The sequence below is a fragment of the Monopterus albus genome, unplaced genomic scaffold, assembly GCF_001952655.1.
Source record: "Monopterus albus unplaced genomic scaffold, M_albus_1.0 scaffold50.1, whole genome shotgun sequence".
NCBI classification, from domain to species: domain Eukaryota; kingdom Metazoa; phylum Chordata; class Actinopteri; order Synbranchiformes; family Synbranchidae; genus Monopterus; species Monopterus albus.
The window spans coordinates 1,079,299-1,101,004 of record NW_018127930.1 but is presented as its reverse complement, the minus strand read 5'-3'; the positions used below and the strand labels follow the sequence as shown (position 1 = coordinate 1,101,004).

Below are 21,706 nucleotides of genomic sequence, written 5' to 3'. Positions count from 1 at the left end.
ATGTTGCAATACCACCTATTTCCTTTCCAATCCAATACCAAGTAAAATCCAAGCTAGTATCACTAATACCGAGACAGATCCTTTGTGTAAAAACACGAGGGAATAAAGATGGGTCTAGACAACAGAGACTGATGGAGGGCTTGTATCTATAAGGGCTTGCCAGTTTTATTAACAACAAATGGTGCATATTTTGCAGGGGCTCATGCATTTACAGAGTCATAGTTCACAAAGGAGGGAGTAGTTCCTACCAGCCAGGTATTATTTAGACTGTCCTGGATAGCATAGTTACTTTCTACTGTGTCCCCTGTTGAAGATAAATGTACATTTACCCCAAATTATCCTAGTTATTTTAGATAATGATCTTTTAACACTGGAATCAATCCTAGAACAGAAAACATTGGGATTGGAAGTATCAATATTTCAGGATCTATCACTAATGTACATACGGTATAACATTCGAACATTGATATGAAATGTTTGTTTCTCATTTTTTAACAAGTCCACATAGTACTGGCTATGTATTGTTAGCAGTTTAAAACAAGGGTCTCTTTATAATGTTCAACATTTGGGAGGGCCCATTGTGCTGGCACTTCTACTCGGGAAGTGGAGCGCTAGCAAGTTGGGATAACTAGCTTCCACTTGGAATACGTCATACACTAGATGGTGATTCCAGTCACTAAAAGTAGCATCATGCACTAACTGGGTGCTGTTTAAATCTAGGCTGAATTAAGCAAATGTTTCAGAAAGTGACACGGGGTACGGGGTAAACTGCAATTATTTTATATACACATTTATGTGTGCGCCCACACACACACCTGGCATTGCTCACATGGGGATTCACATTATAGAGACTCAGACTGGAACTTCCTTGTAGGGACCAGATGCTGTAACTTATTGAGTTTTAAAGAGACAATCTGGTGTAAGATGAGGATTGGGTTAATGCAGCCCAGTCTGACAGACTACGTACCAGCGCTCATGTCTGCTGTCTGGCATTGTGCAGCGTTGTACTATTCATTTGAGTGTTTTAACCAAACCTAGGGTCATTTTTGTCAAACCTTAACTATGTAGTTTCTGTGCCTAAACCTATCCTTTTTTTTTTTAATCAATCTTGCAAATAACAAATTGTGATAAAATTACTTATCATGTTTCACCAGTAGTAGGGCAGCCTGTAGCCTGAGAGGCAAAAGTGAAGGAAAAGGGCTTCCTAAGCTTGTTAAGAGTGTGTGGCACCAAAGGAGACTCAGATAAGCTTATTAACATTTTTGTCATCTCAGATCAGTGTGTATTTGGACTGTTGGACAGCAAGAGAACATTGTTAAGAGAAATTTTAGTAAGAAAATCTACTTGGAACTATAAAAGTGAAGGGACAACAGTGGGTTTTTGACAAGTGAGGGGGACATGTCCCCTCATACCCAATGGAAATTATGCCCTTTAGCATCACTTTCCATTATCACAGGAGATAGAATGGACCACTTGCTGATTTAGTTTCACTCGGGAGTACTAAAAATTACGTTCAACATCTGGCGAGAATGTGTATCAGGTTGTCTTTTATGTTTATTGGATGCATTTAGCTGTGCAATCTGCCCAAGATGCACAAAGTAACTAAGTGTGAATGTGTTCCAAAACTCATTTTTCAACCTGAACCTAGCTGAGAATGTAATGAGGAAAAACTTGACAACAGCTGTTGTTCTATGAGAATTCACAAACCTGTAAACAACCACATAGCAAGATCACAGATGTGAGCATTTCAAATGACAGTTAATCGCTTTGCTGCTGACCGGGCCAGGGAACTGCTCCTCATGCGATTCTCCTCCTTCTCCATGTGTTCACTGTGCCGAACAATCTTCTGCTCCCAGAATGACTTCAGCTTCTGTTTGTCATGAATCTGAGCTGCGTTCATCACCTGATAACAGGAAACACTCGGCAGTCACACAAGAATGGAAACCTACTCTGCAGACATACAAAGCTTTGCATCTTTGTAACATGTTCCATGTTCCATCAGTGGAAAAACCACTGACATAAAAAGATTCATGTCTGTGGTTCTGCTGCCATCATCAATCACATGAAGCTTTACTTACTGTCATTTTCCAGGTTTTCAAACTTTCTTTGTTCCGTTTAGTCTTCCTTCTTTTTTCTTTTGTCAGGTTCTTTATCTCCTCCCAACCTCCTGCTTTGTTTCTCTTCTCACTAATTTGTCATCTTTCATTTACTTCTTCTCTACATATCTTTCTACTGTATCGTTTAACCTCATGTCCTCTTCTCCTTCCCCTTTCTCTTTTTTATCTCCTCTTTAAACTCCTCCCCTCTTCTCCTGCTTTCTATTTTCTCTCTCCTTGTCCTTATCCTCTCTCCTCTCCATGTCTCCTTTCATTTCTTTTTGCATGTTTCACTGCTTGTCCTCCTTTCTTTCTGTCCTGCATCCTCTACTCTTTGTTTTCTTGCCTTCTTCTTTCCTCTCTTCCTTCCTTCCATCTCCTATTTTCTGGCTGTTCTGTCACTCATACGTAGATTTCCAATGTACATTTTCTTTCCTTTTTTCATTTAACATTCAACTGTGTCACTTTTATCATTCTCCTTTTTTGTTCTTTCCTTCTACATGTGTTCCTACACACATTTAACTCTGAACCTAGCTACTGCATACTTCCTCTCTCTTCTTTCACCCTTTCCTCTTCTCTCCTCTGTTACGTGTCTATTGTGATATGGTAAAATATTAGTTTGTTAAGATCAGAATAAGGATGGGTAAGAGCAAAATTTCATCATCCATCAGGAGGTAGTACTAAAATCAAGTACCAGGAACATTTGATCATGTAGCTGGTGGTAAAACCTTAAGAGACTCTAGCTGCAGACAAGGTTTCAAACTTGTGACCTCAAAGGGAAGTCAGTATTAGCTGCTGATATCTTTGGCAGGTGTACGGTTAAAGTTAGTTGGCCCTAACCATAAGCCAACTATTACAAACAGCTGGCTTACAATCTTCTTCTTCTTCTACTGTCATAAACCCATGGTTTATGACCTGATCAATTACAGTAACTCAGTCTCATCTGAGACCATCCTCCACCATGCATTTGTGTTCCTCTTCTTCACCCGGTCACTCTGTCGGTTGTTTACTGAGACAAAATATTTCCATGCACTTGCCCATTTACATTTATGGCATGAAACCGGAAAGCAGAATTACTTGGTTTTATGTAAATTTAGCAGAAAATTGTTATAACTCTTTTAAAGAAAACTTTGAACCCAAATTTAACAGTTTTTACAATTGTATATAAATATGAAAAACTGAGTGTGGAACTAAGTTTGGTAGTGGTTGAGCTTAAGTAAAAAAAATAAAAAAAAATAAAAAAAACAGGTGATGAATTTTGAAAAATTAGGTAAGTGAAAGCATTTTGTGTGAAAACACAAATTTGTAAACACTTTGCCCATAACATTCAAGCTTGAGCCCATACGACCATTACATTTTACTGCATTATTACACTTTGCCTGATTAAACTCCTCAAATCCAACACATGGCACATTGTAAAATTAAACATGGTTTGATATTATTCATATTTAGGGGACCTGGCCTTCCACCATTTAAGTAGGTAAGACATTTTATTTATATAACATTTCTCAAAACCAGGTTTACAAAGTGCATTATACAGACAAAACAGAATGTTAGGGGGACAATTTGGCTTAAGGATAAGTTTAGGCAAGTGGCTGAGATTAAAGTAAGTCTCCAGGAAATTAATGTATGTCAGTGTAGAGGATTTAAAAACAAGTGTGTGTGTGTGTGTGTGTCTGAATGACGTTTTAATGTGCCACTTCTGCCGGCTACTGACAAAATCCCTCGAGAGGTGAGTCAAATGGAAGGCATTGTAAAACTTTGATATCATGTCACGTACACACACACCAATGACTTTTATTCAAATCCATTCAGACAGCTGATCAGCATAACAGAGCGAACTTCCCTGCTGGGATTAAAACAGCTGACAGCAGCATGTGTGTAGACATGAATAAATAAAGGAGTATTTCATGGGTTTTTTACATATTAAAGTGATTCTCCAAACAAAACCTATGAGTTTACACTCTGGCTGTAAAATGTTATGAATTTACTCCTTTATGAACAATAAAGTTCAGGAATAATACATTGCTATAGCCGATATTCAGACATGCACAAAATCCATTTTTCTTTTCTTCCTTCATTTATAAAATTCTGAGATTAAGTTGATCTCAGACTTTACATTTCAGTTAGCGTGATACTTCAAAATAAGCTATCCAAATTCAGACCCGCTACCTTCTGCCTACTGTTTATGCTGTAAAATATGACTAGCGTTTGTTCTGAACTCAGTGTTGTGTTCTCTGTACGGTTACTGCTGATACATAAATGCACTGAACTATTCAAAGCATGTAATATTTTTTATATCATTTAATGAGCTTTTCAACTACACCTTTACTCTGTTTTTTAAAATCTGTTATTCATGTAAAGTGAGTCAGAAACAGTCACTGCTGTGCCTGCACAAAAATACTGGACAAACCCTGTATTGATTCAACATGGCACTGAGCTGTTTATTTATCAACACAGGACAATTCCATATTGTCAGTAACTTGTGTCAACTCTAAGTCAGACTTTGGAATTTTTGGACAGAAAGGACATTTGGGGGTTAAGACTTGGTTTTGGGGTTATGTGTAGAATTAGATTTAGGTTCGTGTTAGAGTAAAAATTGGAATTAAACACTTGTGATGGTTAGGGTGAGGGGCTTAGGAATACATTATGCCAATAAGGGTCCTCACAACTATAGAAGGACCACATAAAACTACAATGCATTACACATTCCTGAACTTCATTGGATGAAGTTGGAGTTAGTGTAGTGTGAAGTCTGACACTGGGACATATAACTGCTTCCATTTGTGCTTTTTAATCTGTTATACCCCAGTTCTTTAATTGGATAGATCTGAATAACGAAGGAGTCCGTCTTTCTTCATTTTAGTGCTGATTTATTTTAAATCACAATTAAAGATTACAGAACACAACCCGGGTGGCTCCCTGCTCCAGACAAGCTGCTGGAAGAAAGGAGTTCCCGGAAACACAGAGCCTAATACATTTATAAGTTTTTGGGCTAACCCCTTACACAGACAGATATAAAAACATCACGAGTTGGAGACAGTCCGGTGTTGTGTGTGTGTGTGTGTGTGTGTGTGTGTGTGTGTGTTGTCACGTGGTGCTTAGCTAAGGCATTCATTCAGACATAATATTCTAACACAAGATTTAATACAAAAAAACAAATTGGTATCATGGTACACTTTTCAGAATCAACATTCTATCTGTCAACCTTGAAACAGAGCAGACTTTGAATCTTACTAAACTGCACAACTAATACATTTAATTCAACACATTAATGTCTAATAATTATCTGACTGATTTACTAATATCTAACAAATCTATCAGTGGTGACAACAGCTGAGCACTGAGATGAGGATGTTTCTAAAGTCATAGGCAGAATGGAAACGTAGGATAAACCCATAAAACGTCCCTCCTGTCTTTCACACTGCGGTTAATCCCTTTAAATCTGCTCCAATTTCCTGCCTCTCCTCTGTTCAGACGCCTGAAGCTCCTACATCTCCACCTGCAGCTCCTTAAATCTCCTCCAATCCCCTTAACTTCTTCAGACAACAGACAGGACATTCAGGAACCGGTAGAGATTTTGAGCAGAGGTTTAAATCTTTTCTTCATGAAGTGGCAGAAAGAAATGTTCCATAATATCTTGAGGAATTTGTCGGTCCAATCAGAACTTAAACCAGTTGTTAGCCTATATGGGGTGGCTGCATAACAAAGGGGAGATTACAGCCTGATACGAAGCCCCCCAAACCTCTACACAAAAGCCCTGATTTCCATCCACTTCTCCTCCTCTTCATCTCCTCTCCCTCTGCTTCATTTCTTGTACTCCTCTTCAGTAGCATGGCTGAAGCCTTGCTTTGGCCTTTTGTAAAATTGAGGCTAACTAAATGCAGCTAGCCAGACGGGCTCCATTAGGTGGAAAGTAAATTTATTCAACTACTGTAAAACTCTGAGAACTTTACTTGAGTAATGTAAATGTATTTTGTGCCACTTTACAATTGTACTTTACTACATTTCAGAGGCATATTGTTGTACTTTTTACTGTACTACATTTTCTGACATCTTAAACAATTTCACATTTCAGATTTGTTAGTTCCTCTAAATTCCTCACGTGGCTTCATTTCAAATGATCATTTCAACTTAACTAATCTTTTATTAAAAGCAAAGATTAGCGAAAAGTCCAAACACTCAAATCAGATCCTCTTCTCTCCAAACATTTTTATGCCACCATTGGATGTCACTGTGTCTCCTCTCTCCCATAATGTCCTCTCTCTCTCCTCTCCCTGTAGCTTTCTGCAGGTATCCCTGGCTCCAGAGTATTTGTTTTTGATGAACAGTCACCAGCCACATTAACCTGCTCTTTTTGTTTATTTGTTCATTGCTTTTTTGTTGTGTACTGATGCTTTTCTGTCTCCTCTATCCACTCACCCTAACCATTGTTGAACCGGGGTCTGTCGGAGGTTTCTTCCGTTAAAGTTGTACCTCTTGTGCTTGCTCAAGGGGGAGTTGTTGGGTTTTTAATACTCTAAGGACTAGAACTTATGTAAAGCACCCTGAGATGACTCTGTGTTCTGATTTGGTGCTATACAAATCAAATTTAATTGAAATTGAATAGTATCTGAATATAGTTTTTTCTTCTTCCAGTGACCAAACCCCCCAGGGTGGAAACCACTAGACCAAAACTACACAGCTTTTTGTGCCAAAGTTTTTTTTAAAACCTCGTCTGGTATTTATATCTTTTGCTTGTTGTTTGATCTGTTAGACTTGTTTTTAGTGATGCAACACTACAGCAACATTACCGATACAAATGTGACTAAACTACAAACACTACATGAGCAGTTACTTCATTTTTTTTATGTATAATAGTTATTTCTATTCTGCTTGTTAATTATAAAGCTGTGAGTTGTAGCAGTTGGTAGGCTGACAGACTGCAGAACAACAGCTAACGTGTTTGTTTAAGATAAGGGAAACACAGCTGATAATCAATTCAGGCCTCGTCAATAACCTCTGGAGATAAGAGAGGTGGAGTGAACAGCTCCCACTGAAAATACCTACAGATAAAACCCAGTCTGAAGGCCAGAAGGAATGGCTGAAAGTTCCAAATGTTTATAATAATTACTTTGAAGTATTATTTGCTCATATATATGTGGGTTTTTTTATATTCAGGAGTTTAACTTACTTTCAGCCTCGTATTTGTTTTCAGTGTGTTCATCCAGAAGCAATAAGTGTTTTCACAGCATAAACATAAATCTTAGGCAAAAGAGCAGTAAATAATAAACACATAACACGTATGTTTTTAATTAAGGGACAAACAGTCACATCAGCTCAGTTTGTGCAAACAGACAGAAGACGCAAAGTTCAAAACAATACTTCTCGCTTCTTCTTTTACAAAGAACAAAATCAGCTGACATCAGCTACAGGTGTGGAAATTACAAAAAAAAAACAGTTTCACAAAAATCTCAGACATTGGGTTCATCAAGACATGGACACAGATTAGATTCCATTGGAGGGAAGCGTTTTAAGAATTGGACAGTTTGGACAAAAAAAAAAAAAAATCACTGCTGATTAGCTTTAGAGGTAATTGGAGGTATTAAAATCTACATTAATATTTACTGACATTCAGCGCTGAATCCTAAATTGTTAAAACGTAATACTGTTGTCCAGATGTTTACACTTAACACCTCTAAAAACAAAGTGGAATTGGTTCAAATGCGCTTTTTTAAAGAACTGATCAGTCAAATGAGTTCACTAAATTCTTGAAAAAAATTGGTTTGATGGTTTAAACACATTCAGCCTTCGGTCCCCACACATTTCATAGTCAGCCTTCAAAGGATTTGGTGCCTGACACAGCTATGAGCAGCTTAGTCTCGTGCAGCTTCTGTGTGTCCCCAAAATATTTTCAACCAGCTGAGTTTAAAATTCATTAAATGTCTAAGGACAACTGAAAGCAGCAGGTCTTCACTTGAGAAACCACAACTCCTGATGTCAGTTTACTCCTCTTGTACCGTAGCAGTTTGAAAACATCCAATAAACAGTTTTTAAAAGCTTATGAAGCTCAGGTTGGGACAGAAACAAGTCAACAGCTCAGTATTTCAAACGAGTCCAGAGGTTTCAGTCCAGCAGCTGTTTTCAGCACCGTCAGAGGCACAGGAGCAGAAGAAGAAGCAGCGACGCATACACGGAGCAGCTGGTCTGAACTGTGCCGACAGCTGATGAACGATACCAACGCACCTCCTCCGAGTCATCTGGGAAGCAGAGGAGGGGAGAGGAAAATAATCAAGGACTGGTTCAAAATTAACTGTGTCCTCCACTGAATTATCAATTATACACATGTTTTCATATCTCCCTCTATTTGTGACATTTTATTAAAATCAACAGACTTTTGTGGTCACTCCTACTGTGTATGTAGTATTTAATACTCTGCACATGGTATTCTGCTTTCTTCTGAGAAGGCCACAGCACATGAGTCACGTCATTTTCAAACTCATCAGATGATACGGTGACCCCTCCTGTGGGGTCACTGTCATCTTGAAAGAGACAGCTCATTTATTCAGGTGTTAGGTATTTTTAGTCAGATAGAAATTGGATAGGTACTTTATGTATTAGAAATGTTTAGTGGAGATAGGATGTCTAGTTAGACTGTTAAATGCTTAGGCCTGCTTATGAGTTTCTACAGGGTACATCCGGTCAAGGATAACTAGAGAGAAGAGTTGATGACTGTCAGTAGACAGGATGTTTAATATTATTATTATGACGTGTATAACTGTAGCCTTAGCCATAATATGTTCTTATGTTTAATGTCATGACATGTCACTAGAGGTCGTGTGAGAATGGTTTTAGCTACACACCACTTAATCAACAGACAATCACACATTGATCTTCTTCATGTTTTGACTACTGCTCTGGCGAGCTGCATAGGTGGCACATCAGGTGGCGTCACGGTTTGACGTTCCTGTGTAGTATGGGGCTAGCCCAACCGAGGGGATATAATGTACAGGCCTGGTGGGTTCAGGGTCTTTCGTCTTTCATCTGCCTGTGAGCCCTTTGGAGGTGCAAGATATCTGAGCGTGTAATGTTAATTTTACCTGTGATCCTTTGAATAAATCATGATCCTTTGAATAAATCAGCACTGTTTTGAAGTTACTTGGACTGTCTCGTCTCTCAGAGTTAGCATGGTAAAAAGAACTGACTAACCCTTCACAGGGTTTCCTTTCATTTGGCACTGTCTCTATATGGTAGTCTAATGTACTGGCCCTATGTAAAATCACATTCATTGACAGAATCTTATTTAATGTTAGACAACCCTGCGTTTGTTTCATCTAAAGGACATTTAACTCTGATTAGAAAAATGCATTAGCAATAGTTTCTTCTCTTCCTCCTCCCAAAAACAGCTGTTCCCATTAACTTGTTTTTGAGTGGGGTTTGATACCAGCATGTCATCAGAAGAGTTTTTAATTACTCAAGGTCCCTGGAGCATTTGTTGCTGCTTATACAGCTTATTAAAATGGAAATATGGCAATTGTTTATACTCCCTCACTCTAAAAACAGTTAAGTAAAACCCTGTTTGTGGGTTAGAAAAAAAGACAGATTATTGTGGACATTAAAATAGCTTCACTGCTGTGGGATGTTTGTGCGAGGTGTTAATTGTTGTTGAGAATGTTTTATATTTTGGAACAAACGCCTTTCTTTTATTCCAAAATAAAAGTGCAGATGAATAGGTAAGGCTTGTGGCTGTTCAAAGGTGCATTCATACACAGGGGGAGTCTGCTGTGAACGCCTGGGTGAAAAGTGTGAACGACACAGTTTCTGTTCAAACGTCTGGCTCTCAGGAGTCAATGGCTCGTCCACACCCTCAGTGAAAAAGTTGCCTTCCATTTACCTGAACAACACCTCTGCTGGTGCATGGAAATATACTATCTCACAGGGAAGTGCTAGATAATCTGAGGAGCTTACTCCAAACTCCATTAGCATATGATCACAAAAATCCCCACCATGCAGAACGTTTCAAATCACTGCAAAATGTCTAGAGTAGGTGAAATGTGTCTGGTGGGTGCAAAGTGTGTCTTACCACAGTCTTTATGGAAGATGTGGGGGAAGCACTGGAGGATGCCGTAACCACAGCGACAGTAGGAACAGCCCTTCTGAACCCACTCACCATGTGGAATCAAACCACAGCTCCTACAGAGAGATGGACAAGATATAATTTACAACATTACAACAAAGCTGCATTTTTTTGTCGGTGTTCCACAGATATGAACCATGCTGATGGGACACTGTTTCAAATGCCCAGACTAAATCCTTAAGTCAGCAAGAGGCCTCAAGCAGACTGACTTCACCCAACTTTGCTCCGGATAATCGTTTTTGCTGTATACGTTTCTACTGAGGGGCAGCTGTCGCCTCACAGCAAGAAGGTTCTGGGTTAGAGCCCTGGCGGACCAGAGACCATTCTGTGTGGAGTTTGCATGTTCTCTCTGTGTCTGCGTGGGTTCCCTCGAGTTATTCCAGCTTCCTCCCACAGTCCAACAACATGCCACTTAGGTTGATTGGTGACTCTAAATTGCCTGTAGGAGTGAGTGTGAGTGTGTGTGGTTGTTTGTCTACAAGTCAGCCCTGTGATAGACCAGTGACCTGTTCAGGATGGACCCCGCCTCTCACCCAGTGACAGCTGGGATTGGCTCCAGCCCCCCCCGTGACCCTATTCAGGAATAAACCATATAGATAATGGATGGGCTGATGGACATTTCTAATAAGGTGTCATACTGCACCCTGGCAGACCTGATGTGATGACAGTGAAGATGCTGCCGTACATATGACAAAAGTCTGTGAGAAGGCAGACCTGATGTGATGACAGTGAAGACGTTGCCATACATATGACAAAAGTCTGTGAGAGCTCCACAGGGCTGGAGACTTTGACATTCATGCACCAGTGTTCCCATCATGCTTTGGGGGATACAAATTAGCTTAGCCCTGTTGTTCTGAATTTCTTTATATTTTGGCAAATTGCTGCAGAAGCTTCCTGTTTGCACTGCAATCATGGAAACAGACAATCAGCTGGATTACTTTTTATTACTGCAGAAAACATCTAAACAGGGCGAAGAGATGTTGCACCAGTTCCAGCAGTATGCGTGTGATGTGATGTCTGTGTTTTCTGGTTGGATTAAGTAATGACCTTGAGAAGAAGAGGGCTTGTGACAGTTCACTTGAACTTCAATGACCAAAATCTCACCTGAACTAACCCCTCCCCCCTTCCCAATTTGTTGTAAAGCATTTCCGTTAATGGCTGAACTAAACAATATCTCTGATGACAAGAGCCACATTACAAACTGAATGTGAGAGCAGCAGGGTGCTGCTGTGTTGTCTTCTTGTGGTTCACCTGATGCGCTGGTCATACTCGCAGTTCCGTCCGGTGAAGAACGGAGGACACGCGCAGAAGCTGCCCAGGATACACGTTCCTCCATTCTTACAGCAGCTACGACTCTGCTCCTTCCCTACAAGAAAACATAGAGACACACATCACACGCTGACTACATCTACAGTGTTTCCTTCAGGCAGACGTACACAGACAGCAGAATCATAAAACACTGCTTTATTCTCACAGTTTAAGTCATTTCCTGTGAGATCAATCCTCACTTAACTCCAGACTATGGTGTCAAACCATTATGACAACTCAAACAGAGGCTTCCACATTTCAGACACGAACTCTGATAAACAGAATCCATTTCCTACAGTAGATTACAATCAACCAGCAGCAGGGAGGTCAGAGGTCACAGAGAGGGCTTCTCAGCCTTGTAGCAGCCTCTTGCATAAAAAATGTTTACATTTAATACCAGATTGGTTTTTTTTCTACTTCTTTTGTTTGATTCTTTCAGTTGCATTTTCTGTGTTTTATAACTTACTTTGTTTTTCTCTCCATGTATTTGTTCCTGTTGTCTTGAGTTTTTATTTTATTCTTGATCTAATCCCAATGGATCTGAGGTCTGATGCCTGTGAAGTTTATTATGACTTTTATATTATCTATATGGGTTTTAATTGATTGTTCAGAGGCTTTATGTCCCTAGGAGACAATCTGAAGGCCAATACAGGGTCCTCCAGGTTGAGCCTCTCGCTGCCTGTATCTGTGAAACAAACCAGAGTCTCCATCTCACAGCACATTCCTGCCATTCTCTGCTTCACATCAGCAGACAAACACTGAGAGTAGCAGCAAACATCTGAAAATAGCAGAAAAACACTAAACTGACAACAAAGCATCCAGAGACTCTCCGTCATCTGTCAGTCTCTGGAACCTGAACCATTTTATGTAGCAGTTTTTCTGGGACTATATATTCATTTACATCTTAATCTTATTTACTTTAAATAGGCTAAATCTGTTAGTGCTGTGAAACATTTCTATATTTTTCCAATGCATATTGACTCATTTTCTAGTTTACTTTGTCTCATTATAATGCATTATAATTCTAGTCCGGTGTCAGGCCTGCAGCCAGGATTCTAGAAACAGTGGGTTCATGAGTCCAAGCTGCCCCAAACCTCCTGAACATTTGAAAGATGAAAATTCTGTTAAAATGTTCATTCATTTGCCAATTTTTCTTTCTGTAATTCATTCACTTTTTTGCAGCATTTCCCAGAGTTGCTCGACGTGACATACTAAAAGAGTTTTAGCTGTGGGAACATTTGTTAAAATGATTGCAGTTACAATTTCTTCTTCTGTTTTTCTTTATAGAGGCAGCATCTCACAAATGACCAGTGTTCCAAAATACATCAGTGTTCCATGAGCTTTAAATCTCCATATTCACCCATTCCCAAAGCTCTAGAAACAAGTGGAATATGGTTGGAAACATTCTTTCCAGCATTTAGGCATGTTAGTGGTTTGTCTCCATCTCCATCTATGCATACAGCAACAAAGTGTGCACTTACTGTCAGTGAGGCCGATGAAGGGCAAGACGGCACCGGCGTCACGGTGTTTACGGTCCCCACTGTTTGGTGAGCTCACCTGGGTAAAGTGACCCAGGAAATCCTGAGATGGTTGCTGGGAAGAAGATGAGGTTGAGGCCGAGGAGGAGGAGGAAGAGTTCTGGCTTTCGTTGCATTCATCTCATTAAAACTTCTTCCTCAAACAAAGATGAAACTGGTGGGGGCATTGTCTTTATCAAAGCAGGTTGTTCCACTAACATCTGTATTAAATCAATGGACGAGCAAAGTGAGGTCGGCTCTCCTCCTCACCCACCCTCTCTTTCCTGCCCACTGGTTTGGCAGGTTTTAGCTCACTTTGAGTGATCCATCAGAATCACCACAAGCCTGCACTGATTTTTAATTAAACTTGTTTTTGTAAGGTAAAGCAACACACTTCTGAATTTGATCTGCAGTACCATGCAAACATCACACAACAAAAGTACATCCCAATTTTTTTTTAAATGTAATTTCACATTTTATATATAAACGTATGGAAAAAGTACCAAAACTGACCCCAGTCAGTGACTATGTTCACATGACGTTGCAGATACACTAAATCTATTCAGAACTGGAATCAAAATGTAGATGTTTATAGATTTGGATTGTGCTACAGATTCTGTTTCACTCACTCTCTGCAAGAGACAAGGTGTTTCTGAATAAACAGACTTAACTGAAACATTTTTAAAAAAAAAAATTCCTCCACATTTGATAGTTTCACATCAAATTAAATCCTGAACTCCACACACAGGAGACTGACGCTTGTGTGTGGTGTGATGAACTGACCTGAAGCAGCAGTGCAGTGGAGCCAGATCCCTGCCCACAGCAAAACCCTACAAAACGTCCAAACCATGAACTTATTATCAGACTAACTCACAACCGCTGCAAAATATTTAACAGCTACTTCACAGACTGAACAACGCTGTCACAAAGAACAGCTACTGTTGTTCAAGTGTAAAGCTCCAGACTCACCTGAGCAGCTGCGTCCACTTCATTTTAACGAGAGATGTGGGAGTGAAAAATCCCCAAATTCTTTATGGACTTCAAGTCTGACCTCAGTAGAATTTTCGAAATGAATACAAATACACAAAGAACCCTGATAAAGAAACGCCCAAACGTCCCCGAGACAAGCAGTGGAAAAACGTCACGAACAAATTGTTCCCAAAACTCTCAGTTTGGTGTTCTCCCCAGTCAGAAAACTGTCCGTAAATGAAGCTCCTTCGCTTACCCCACCGCCAGTTTACAGAGAAAAGGTCTCGGGGTTGTTTTAACAAGACACTGGAGAAACAGAATTCGTATAAACCCAGTAAACCACCGCTCAGTCAGCGCGCTCAGCTCCAAGCAGCGTGCGTCTGCTGTTTGGATCCTGACAAACGGAGTCTGTCGCCCAGGTGAGTTTCATCCAGGGGGGAGGGGGGAGGGCCTCAACACCCCACACCCCCACACCTCTGTCTGGGGTGTCCACAGGAAAGCGAACTATCTACAGAAGATCTACTTAAACATTTATTTATTTATTTATCCATATGCTAAAAATGTTCTTAACCCAAGGTTCTGTACCGGAAACAAATTCCTTGTGTGTAACATACTTGGCCAATAAAGGTGATTATCCTTATCCTTATCCATAAGGAGTTTGTACTTAAAAAAAATTACTGAAAGTAAATATAAAGATTTTTCATTTTCAAGTTCGTTTGATTTTACTGGCATAAGAGGTTTTTCTAAATAGTTATAGTAAATTAAAACGTATTTTTAAAAGAATTTTAAAAAATGTTTTCCTGGTGCTTCTCTTGCTGTTTCTCACCCCCAGCCCCCTTTCTCGGTCTCTCTCACTGATACACATGGTTATCACTCACCCATCAGTCCTGCCTTCACATGCTAATAGACCTGCTGGTGGAGGAAATCCACCTTTAAGGAAACGTGCTCCTCCTTTTACACTGCTGACAACAAGAAGAAGCTTTATCTGAAAGCTCTGTTTTACTGTAAGTTTCCCACATCGGCCTGTTAACAGCATAGTGGTACAAACCCCTCCCCTCCAACTCCCTTCCTTTTTTTCCATACTTATATTTCCTGTTGCATGAAATAAACAAATATACAAAATCTACAAGAAGAAAAATGAGAGAAGAGAAAGGAAACTTGCAGTATGTATACTGAGGTCTACTGAGCTGTCACACGTTCAGTATGTTTTTATAAGAATTAGGGACAGTTAGCGGCCTGTGGTCTATTTTTTACTGTTAAAATATATGCAGGGTGATATTTCACAGGATGATTACAGTTTTTTAGACTGTAGAATTTACCTACTTTAAGCAGAACAACCTAAATACATAATAAAAAAAAGGATTCAGGTCTCCACCAGAATTTAGTCACTAGTGAGAGCAAAGAAACAGCGTGGAGACATTTAGGTTGGAAAAAACAACACTTTGCATTATTTACTAGGTCTGTTTACTAGTTATGTCATAGGAATGGTCCTGGGAAGAACTTGGTAATTTGGTGCTAATTACAAGGGAAACACAGACAAAATTAATTTAGTTGTGTTAAAATTATTTTTCAAATCAAATATATGCTCAGCTAACTCAATAACAACAACAATAAAAAAAAGTCCAAATAAATAAAATGAAGACTTTTAAAACTATAAATAGAAGAATATCAGCATGTGAAAGAACATAACAGGTTTCCTCAGTCTGCATGATGCAGGGTTTAAATTTTAATATTATTCAACATTATATTACATTAAATGTTGCCCAGATCATTACCAGATTGTAGTTTTTGTTCCCTGGGTAAAACTGTACTTTCTGTCCACAGAAACTGGCATGGCCAGTATTTGCCTTACAGAGGGAGGTAAAAGGTTTTTACCAATAAATTGGGGTACATTTTTCATTTTTCTCCACCTGTTCTGCTGTTAAATGATATAATACTTCTCCCATTTCTTTATTTATTTTTTATTATATATGGGGTTCGGGTGTGGTCTAGAATATTTACATTTTCTACATTTTGGATGTATTTAAACAATTTCATCTGTTGTTAATACTAAAAACTGACTTTAAAAAGATGAGAGAGAGATGGGTGAGCTGTGTGAAATAAGAGGTCCAAAACATTCAGTTTTTGTTATAATTTCTTTTTTGGTCTATTTGTATCTTGGAATCTGGACTGAAAGTTATCCTCCCCCATCCAGCTGTGGTAATCTGCCTCTGCTTTGACCACAGAGGGACAATCAGAAGTGGAAATGGGTATTTTGTAATCTGTGCAGCATAACAATGCAGTCTGAGCTCACGCTAATACACAGCAGGAGAGTCAGCAGCAGGAGGGAGAACCTGATCTGAACACAACAGGAAATCTGCAAGTGAAAGCTCCCAGAATGCAACAGGAGGAAGACACAGCAAAGCCCCATGATGATGCAAAGAGACCAAGTCTGTCTCCGAGCCTGTCTTTCCCCCTTAACTTTAACACTTTTGCTAAAAAGATTCTGATCAGAGATAATCGTCACACAATCTTATGAACTGAAAATGTATTAACATTTTAAGGACCGCCCTGGTCGTGTCTCATCTCGGAAGCTAAAAGCAGAGTTAGGCCTGGTTAGTACTTGGATGAGGGACGCTAGTGCACTCCATGTGCCGGTCCCAAGCCTGGATATAATGGGAGGTTTGTGTCAGCAAGGGCATCCAGCATAAAACCTGTGCCAGTTCACATATGCAGATCACAGTAATCTGCAGTGGTGACCCCCAACTGATGGGGAGAAGCTGAAAGAGGAGGAACAACAACAACATACTTTCAGAAGAAAGAAGAAACTTTTGATTGGGCAAAAAGACACTACTGGAATGAGAAGTAAATGAATTTTACATTTTTGTTTGTGTTTGGGTGAAATAAAGATTTGGCTCCACAGAGTGAAACACCTTTGACTCCTAACCAGTCAGTTAGAACTGAAGAAACCTTTTGGATGAAAGGTGAAACATCCTGTGGTGACTGTGGATCTCCACAGACCTAAAATACTCATACTGTTCATTACACCCAGACATTTCCAGTGTGTTTGTACAAGAGGAGGCAGAGAGATGGAAAATATCCACTGTTTCAGAAGAAACAAAAAAGCAATGAGGAGATCTGTGCGCTGAGCTCCACAGAGCCTCAGGCTGAGAGGAGACAGCTCTGTGTCTCCCTCTAGCGGCTGATTCACCAAATACATTCAACATAAAACTGAGCAGAAGTCAAAATGGGCCAATGAGGAATCAGCAAGCCACTGAGTCTCCTGTGAATGCTGAGGTTACTGTAGCATGCAAGAGAAGAGCTTACAAAACTGAGCAGAAGTCAAAATGGGCCAAAGAGGAATCAGCAAGCCACCGAGTCTCCTGTGAATGCTTCAGCCCTGAGGTTACTGTAGCATGCAAGCGAAGAGCTTACATGTTGTGTGTTTTTAGCTGCTTGCAAACATTGCTCACCCTGCACTCAGGAACCCCATGACTTGAGTCGAAGGGTGTGTGAAGTGTGGCTTCAGAGAGACAACAGGACTTCTTCAAACTATATGAAATGACACCAATCTGATACAGAACAACCACACCTGAACTCACAACAGACCGGACAGTTATAATTCAGGACTTCAGAATAAGTCACGTGTCAGTCCCCTGTGCAACCGCCTCCTTTTCAACTTATTTTTTTTTAGCACTAGTAGCACTTGTTTTATTCTTAAAAAGCAGAAGAGTACAAATGCTGCTGCATCACATTGATGCACTCATACAAAAGAATCCATGCACATTTTAAAAATAATATTTATTCTAGCATCATTCTACATGGTGACTCCAATGCAGGTCTGAGGTGCTCAGTGGTCGCATGGTGCCACTGTGCACCATTCAGACAACAGGGTGATTTCTTGGACAAGCATGTGTTGTTGTCATTCTGCACTGTGATAGGCACAGCTGTTACAGAGCAGTGGGGCTGGTGATGTGACTGGCCGAGACCATATTCACACCCTTTCGTCTATACACTACTTCACCCAGCCCTTGTGCAGGCTGCGCTGCTGCTCCTACATGAACTTCTTTACAACAGTGCGCTAAAGCTGCACACCATTACACAAACCATTAAGACTATTTCTGCGCTGTCCATCCACATCAGCAAACATGACATTTTCTCATTGCATGTTTTTCACTTTTCATTTCGAATGCTGTTCCTCCATTTTTATGTGTGGGCGTTTGGAACTACTATAAACAGTTGCAGTGTGGTTGGAGAGTACATCATATGAACCAGTTCTTCTCTGCCATAAGCTGCCCTTTAGTGATAAAATATCTTAAACTACTGAATCTTAAATTGACAAAAGTTGGGTCAAAATCAGGAGCCATGTATAAGTAAGAAGATTATGAATCTTGTCAGACCATCACAGTGCCCACTTTGAGGTCCAGTATTTTTAAAAATGTGGGCATGCTTTACATCTTTGAGCTATGAAAAAAGTTCACGTTTCCTCCTCCTCTTCTTCTTCCTGAGTGTCGCCTTCCTTTGCCACAGTTGTGTTCGTCTTCCAGCTGAGGGTCCACTCACTCTTTGGCATACCATCTTCTTCGTGAATTAGTCCCAGGTATCTCTGACTTCGGTGCTCAGTGGAGAAACACACCACCTCATCCTCGTCTGGCTTCTTCCAACGACAAATCCTCCATGACTCTTTCCATGCCCGCCACTCCACTTCATCTTTTGCCTCATCTTCCTCCTCTTCACCTTCATCTCCTCCTCTGTGAGCTACTGCCACCATCCATGACTGCTTCCAGGAGGAGAAGGTGGTGTTCAGTTTATGGAACTGCAGGTGGAGCAGGACACAAGGTTGGAGTCGGACTTGTTTCCCCAGCTTCTTTCCATCCTTTTCCTTTTCTGCTTTGTTGTCCTCTTTCTCGTCCACACTCTCAGAGCCGTCATCCTCCTCTGTGTTGACCATCACCTCGTCTTCTTCATCAGTCTCCTCCTCCTCCTCCTCCCCTGCCTCTTCATCTTCCTCCTCCTCTTGTTCATCCGCTTCATTGTCTTCTTCTTCTTCATCTGTTTCTTTCTCCTGGTCTTTGTCCACTTCATCTTCTTCCCCCTCCTCCTCAGCATCATCCTCGCACTCATCTTTCTCAAAAAAACCATTTTTCACTTCTTTGTCTACTTTGTCCTCCTCTACCTTAATTTCCTCTTCCTGTTCTTTGTCTGCTTCTTTATCATTGCCCTCTTCTTCCTCCTCAACATTATCCTCGTCCTCATCCATCTCAGTGACTTCCATTTTTATTTCCTTGTCTTCCTCCTCCTGAGCTTTCTCTCCCTGCACTTTGTCTGCTTCATCATCAATGTCCTCTTCTTCCTCTTCCTTTTCATCCTCATCCTCAATATTATCCTCATCCTCATCTGTCTCAGTGACTTCCATTTTCGCTTCCTTGTCTTCCTCCTCCTGAACTTTCTCTCCCTGTGGTTTGTCTGCTTCATCATCATTGTCCTCTTCTTCCTCCTCCTTCTCATCCTCATCCTCAAAATTATCCTCATCCTCATCTGTCTCAGTGACTTCCATTTTCGCTTCCTTGTCTTCCTCCTCCTGAACTTTCTCTCCCTGTTGTTTGTCTGCTTCATCATCATTGTGCTCTTCTTCCGCCTCCTCTTCTTCTTCCTCCTCCTCATCCTCATTATTAGCCTCATTCTCATCTGTCTCAGTGACTTTCTTTTTCAATTCTTTTTCTTCCTCCTCCTGAACTTTCTCTTCCTGTTCTTTGTCTACTTCATCATCATTGTCCTCTTCTTCCGCATCCTCTTCTTCTTCCTCCTCCTCATCCTCAATATTATCCTCATCTGTCTCAGTGACTTCCGTTTTCACTTCCTTGTCTTCCTCCTCCTGAACTTTCTCTTCCTGTTCTTTGTCTGCTTCATCATCTATCTCCTCCTCCTCCTGGACATTATCCTCATCCTCATCTTGCTCAAAGACTTCATTTTTCACTTCTTCATCTTCCTCCTTGTGTACTTCTTCATCCTCCTCTTCACTGCTGGCTTCTTCATCCTCTTCTTCCTCAGCTACTCCCTCATCCTCTTCATCCTTCAATTTGTTGTCTTCCTTCTGCTCTTCTACTTCTCCATCCCCCTTCTCACTTTTGACTTCTTTGTCCTCCTCATTCTTGATGACATCTTCCTCCTCCCCCTCCTCCTCCTCATCCTCCTCCTCATCATCATCATCAACTCCTTCATCCTTCTCCTCCTCATCTACTCTTACATCCTCCTCACTGTTCAGCCCTTCATCCTCCTCCTCTGAGTCATCATTCATCTCCACAACATCTTCCTCTTCTTCTTCCTCCAGTTCATCCTGCTGTGTTTCAACTGAACTTTTAGGAGTCCTCCATGCCTCTGTCCACCCTGTGCTATCTGTGACCTCATCATCCAGCTCTGATGCGAGGAGGATGTTTGTGTTTTTACGTTTCTGCATCAACATGGTGCTGTGTTGATGTTGGAACTCCAGTGAGGCCTTGCACCACCTGTAGACATAATTTCTTTTAGTAAGATCAGCTCAGTGAACTGCTGAAAATTTGAGCATGAACATTCATTCAATTCAATATTCCACCAATTACTGATTTATAATGTTACTTGTTAATTGTGTTAAATAAACTATATTACTGCTTTGCAAGTATGACTTTGTTTCAGTTAAGAAATGTTGCTTGTAAGGAAAAAACCTGTTTCTTTCAACCACTTACCTTAACCACATTCTTATCCAAAACAGGATTTTTCTCTCCCTAACCAAGTAGTTTTTATGCCAAAACCAAACCAAATCTAAAAATAGAGCTGTCAGATCATAAAATATGTGTTGTCCTGCCAGAGGGGCATCAGATCAAAAAACACGTGTTGTTTTGGAGAGTAGCAGGAAGCAATGTGGACGTCTGATATTGGCTTTTTACAGATATAGGTATCATCATACATCCAGCCTGGTTGGCTCGTGGGACACCTGAGGCAGCTGATGGGTACCGGCAGGCCAAGTGGACTGCAGCCCGGGTGGTTGTGGAGGCAAAAACTTGGGTCTGGGAAGAGTTCGGTGAGGCCATGGAGAGGGACTATCGGTCGGCCTCAAAGAAGTTGTGGCAAACTGTCCGGCACCTCAGGAGGGGGAAGCAGTGCCCTGCCAAAACTGTTTACAGTAGAGGTGAGCAGCTGTTGACCTCAACTGGGGACATCGTCGCATCGTCGTACTTTGAGGATCTCCTCAACCCCAGCATCATGTCTTCCGATGAGGAAACAGAGGCTGGGGGTTCAGAGGTGGACTTGTGCATCACCCAAGCTGAAGTCACCAAGGTAGTTAAGAAGCTTCTCGGTGGCAAGGCACCGGGGATGGATTGGATCCGCCATGAGTACCTTAAGTCTCTGGATGTTGTGGGGCTGTCTTGGCTGACATGCTTCTGCAACGTCGCATGGCAGTTGGGGACAGTGCCTCTGGACTGGCAACCAGGGTGGTGGTCCCTCTTTTCAAGAAGGGGGACCGGAGGGTGTGTTCCAACTATAGGGGGATCACACTCCTCAGCCTCCCCAGGAAAGTCTATGCCAGGGTACTGGAGAGGAGAATTCGACCGATAGTCGAACCTCAGATTCAGGAGGAACAATGCGGTTTTCGTCCTGGCCGTGGAACACTGGACCAGCTCTATACCCTCTTCAGGGTGGCGGAGGGTTCATGGGAGTTTGCCCAACCAGTCCACATGTGTTTC

At 40.9% G+C, this 21,706-nt stretch overlaps 2 protein-coding genes across 2 annotated transcripts; both read right to left on the bottom strand.

Annotated features, from left to right (window-relative positions):
• Nucleotides 1–7,370: 7,370 nt before the first annotated feature.
• tdgf1 (teratocarcinoma-derived growth factor 1) lies at nt 7,371–13,173 on the bottom strand (the record flags this gene model as incomplete). Its single annotated transcript, XM_020600983.1, has 4 exons — nt 7,371–8,335; nt 10,159–10,268; nt 11,464–11,578; nt 13,002–13,173. Coding segments are annotated over 4 exons (504 nt in total), but the record flags the coding sequence as incomplete, so codon positions are not given.
• Nucleotides 13,174–17,882: 4,709 nt separating this feature from the next.
• LOC109960713 (golgin subfamily A member 6-like protein 22) lies at nt 17,883–20,448 on the bottom strand. Its single transcript, XM_020600992.1, has one exon. The coding sequence runs from the start codon at nt 20,446–20,448 to the stop codon at nt 18,463–18,465; it is 1,986 nt and encodes a 661-aa protein (XP_020456648.1). The 3' UTR covers nt 17,883–18,462.
• Between the last annotated feature and the right edge of the window lie 1,258 nt (nt 20,449–21,706).

Excerpts from the sequence above, each read along its gene's own strand:
- LOC109960713 (XM_020600992.1), bottom strand. The coding sequence starts at position 20,448 with ATGTTGATGCAGAAACGTAAAAACACAAACATCCTCCTCGCATCAGAG.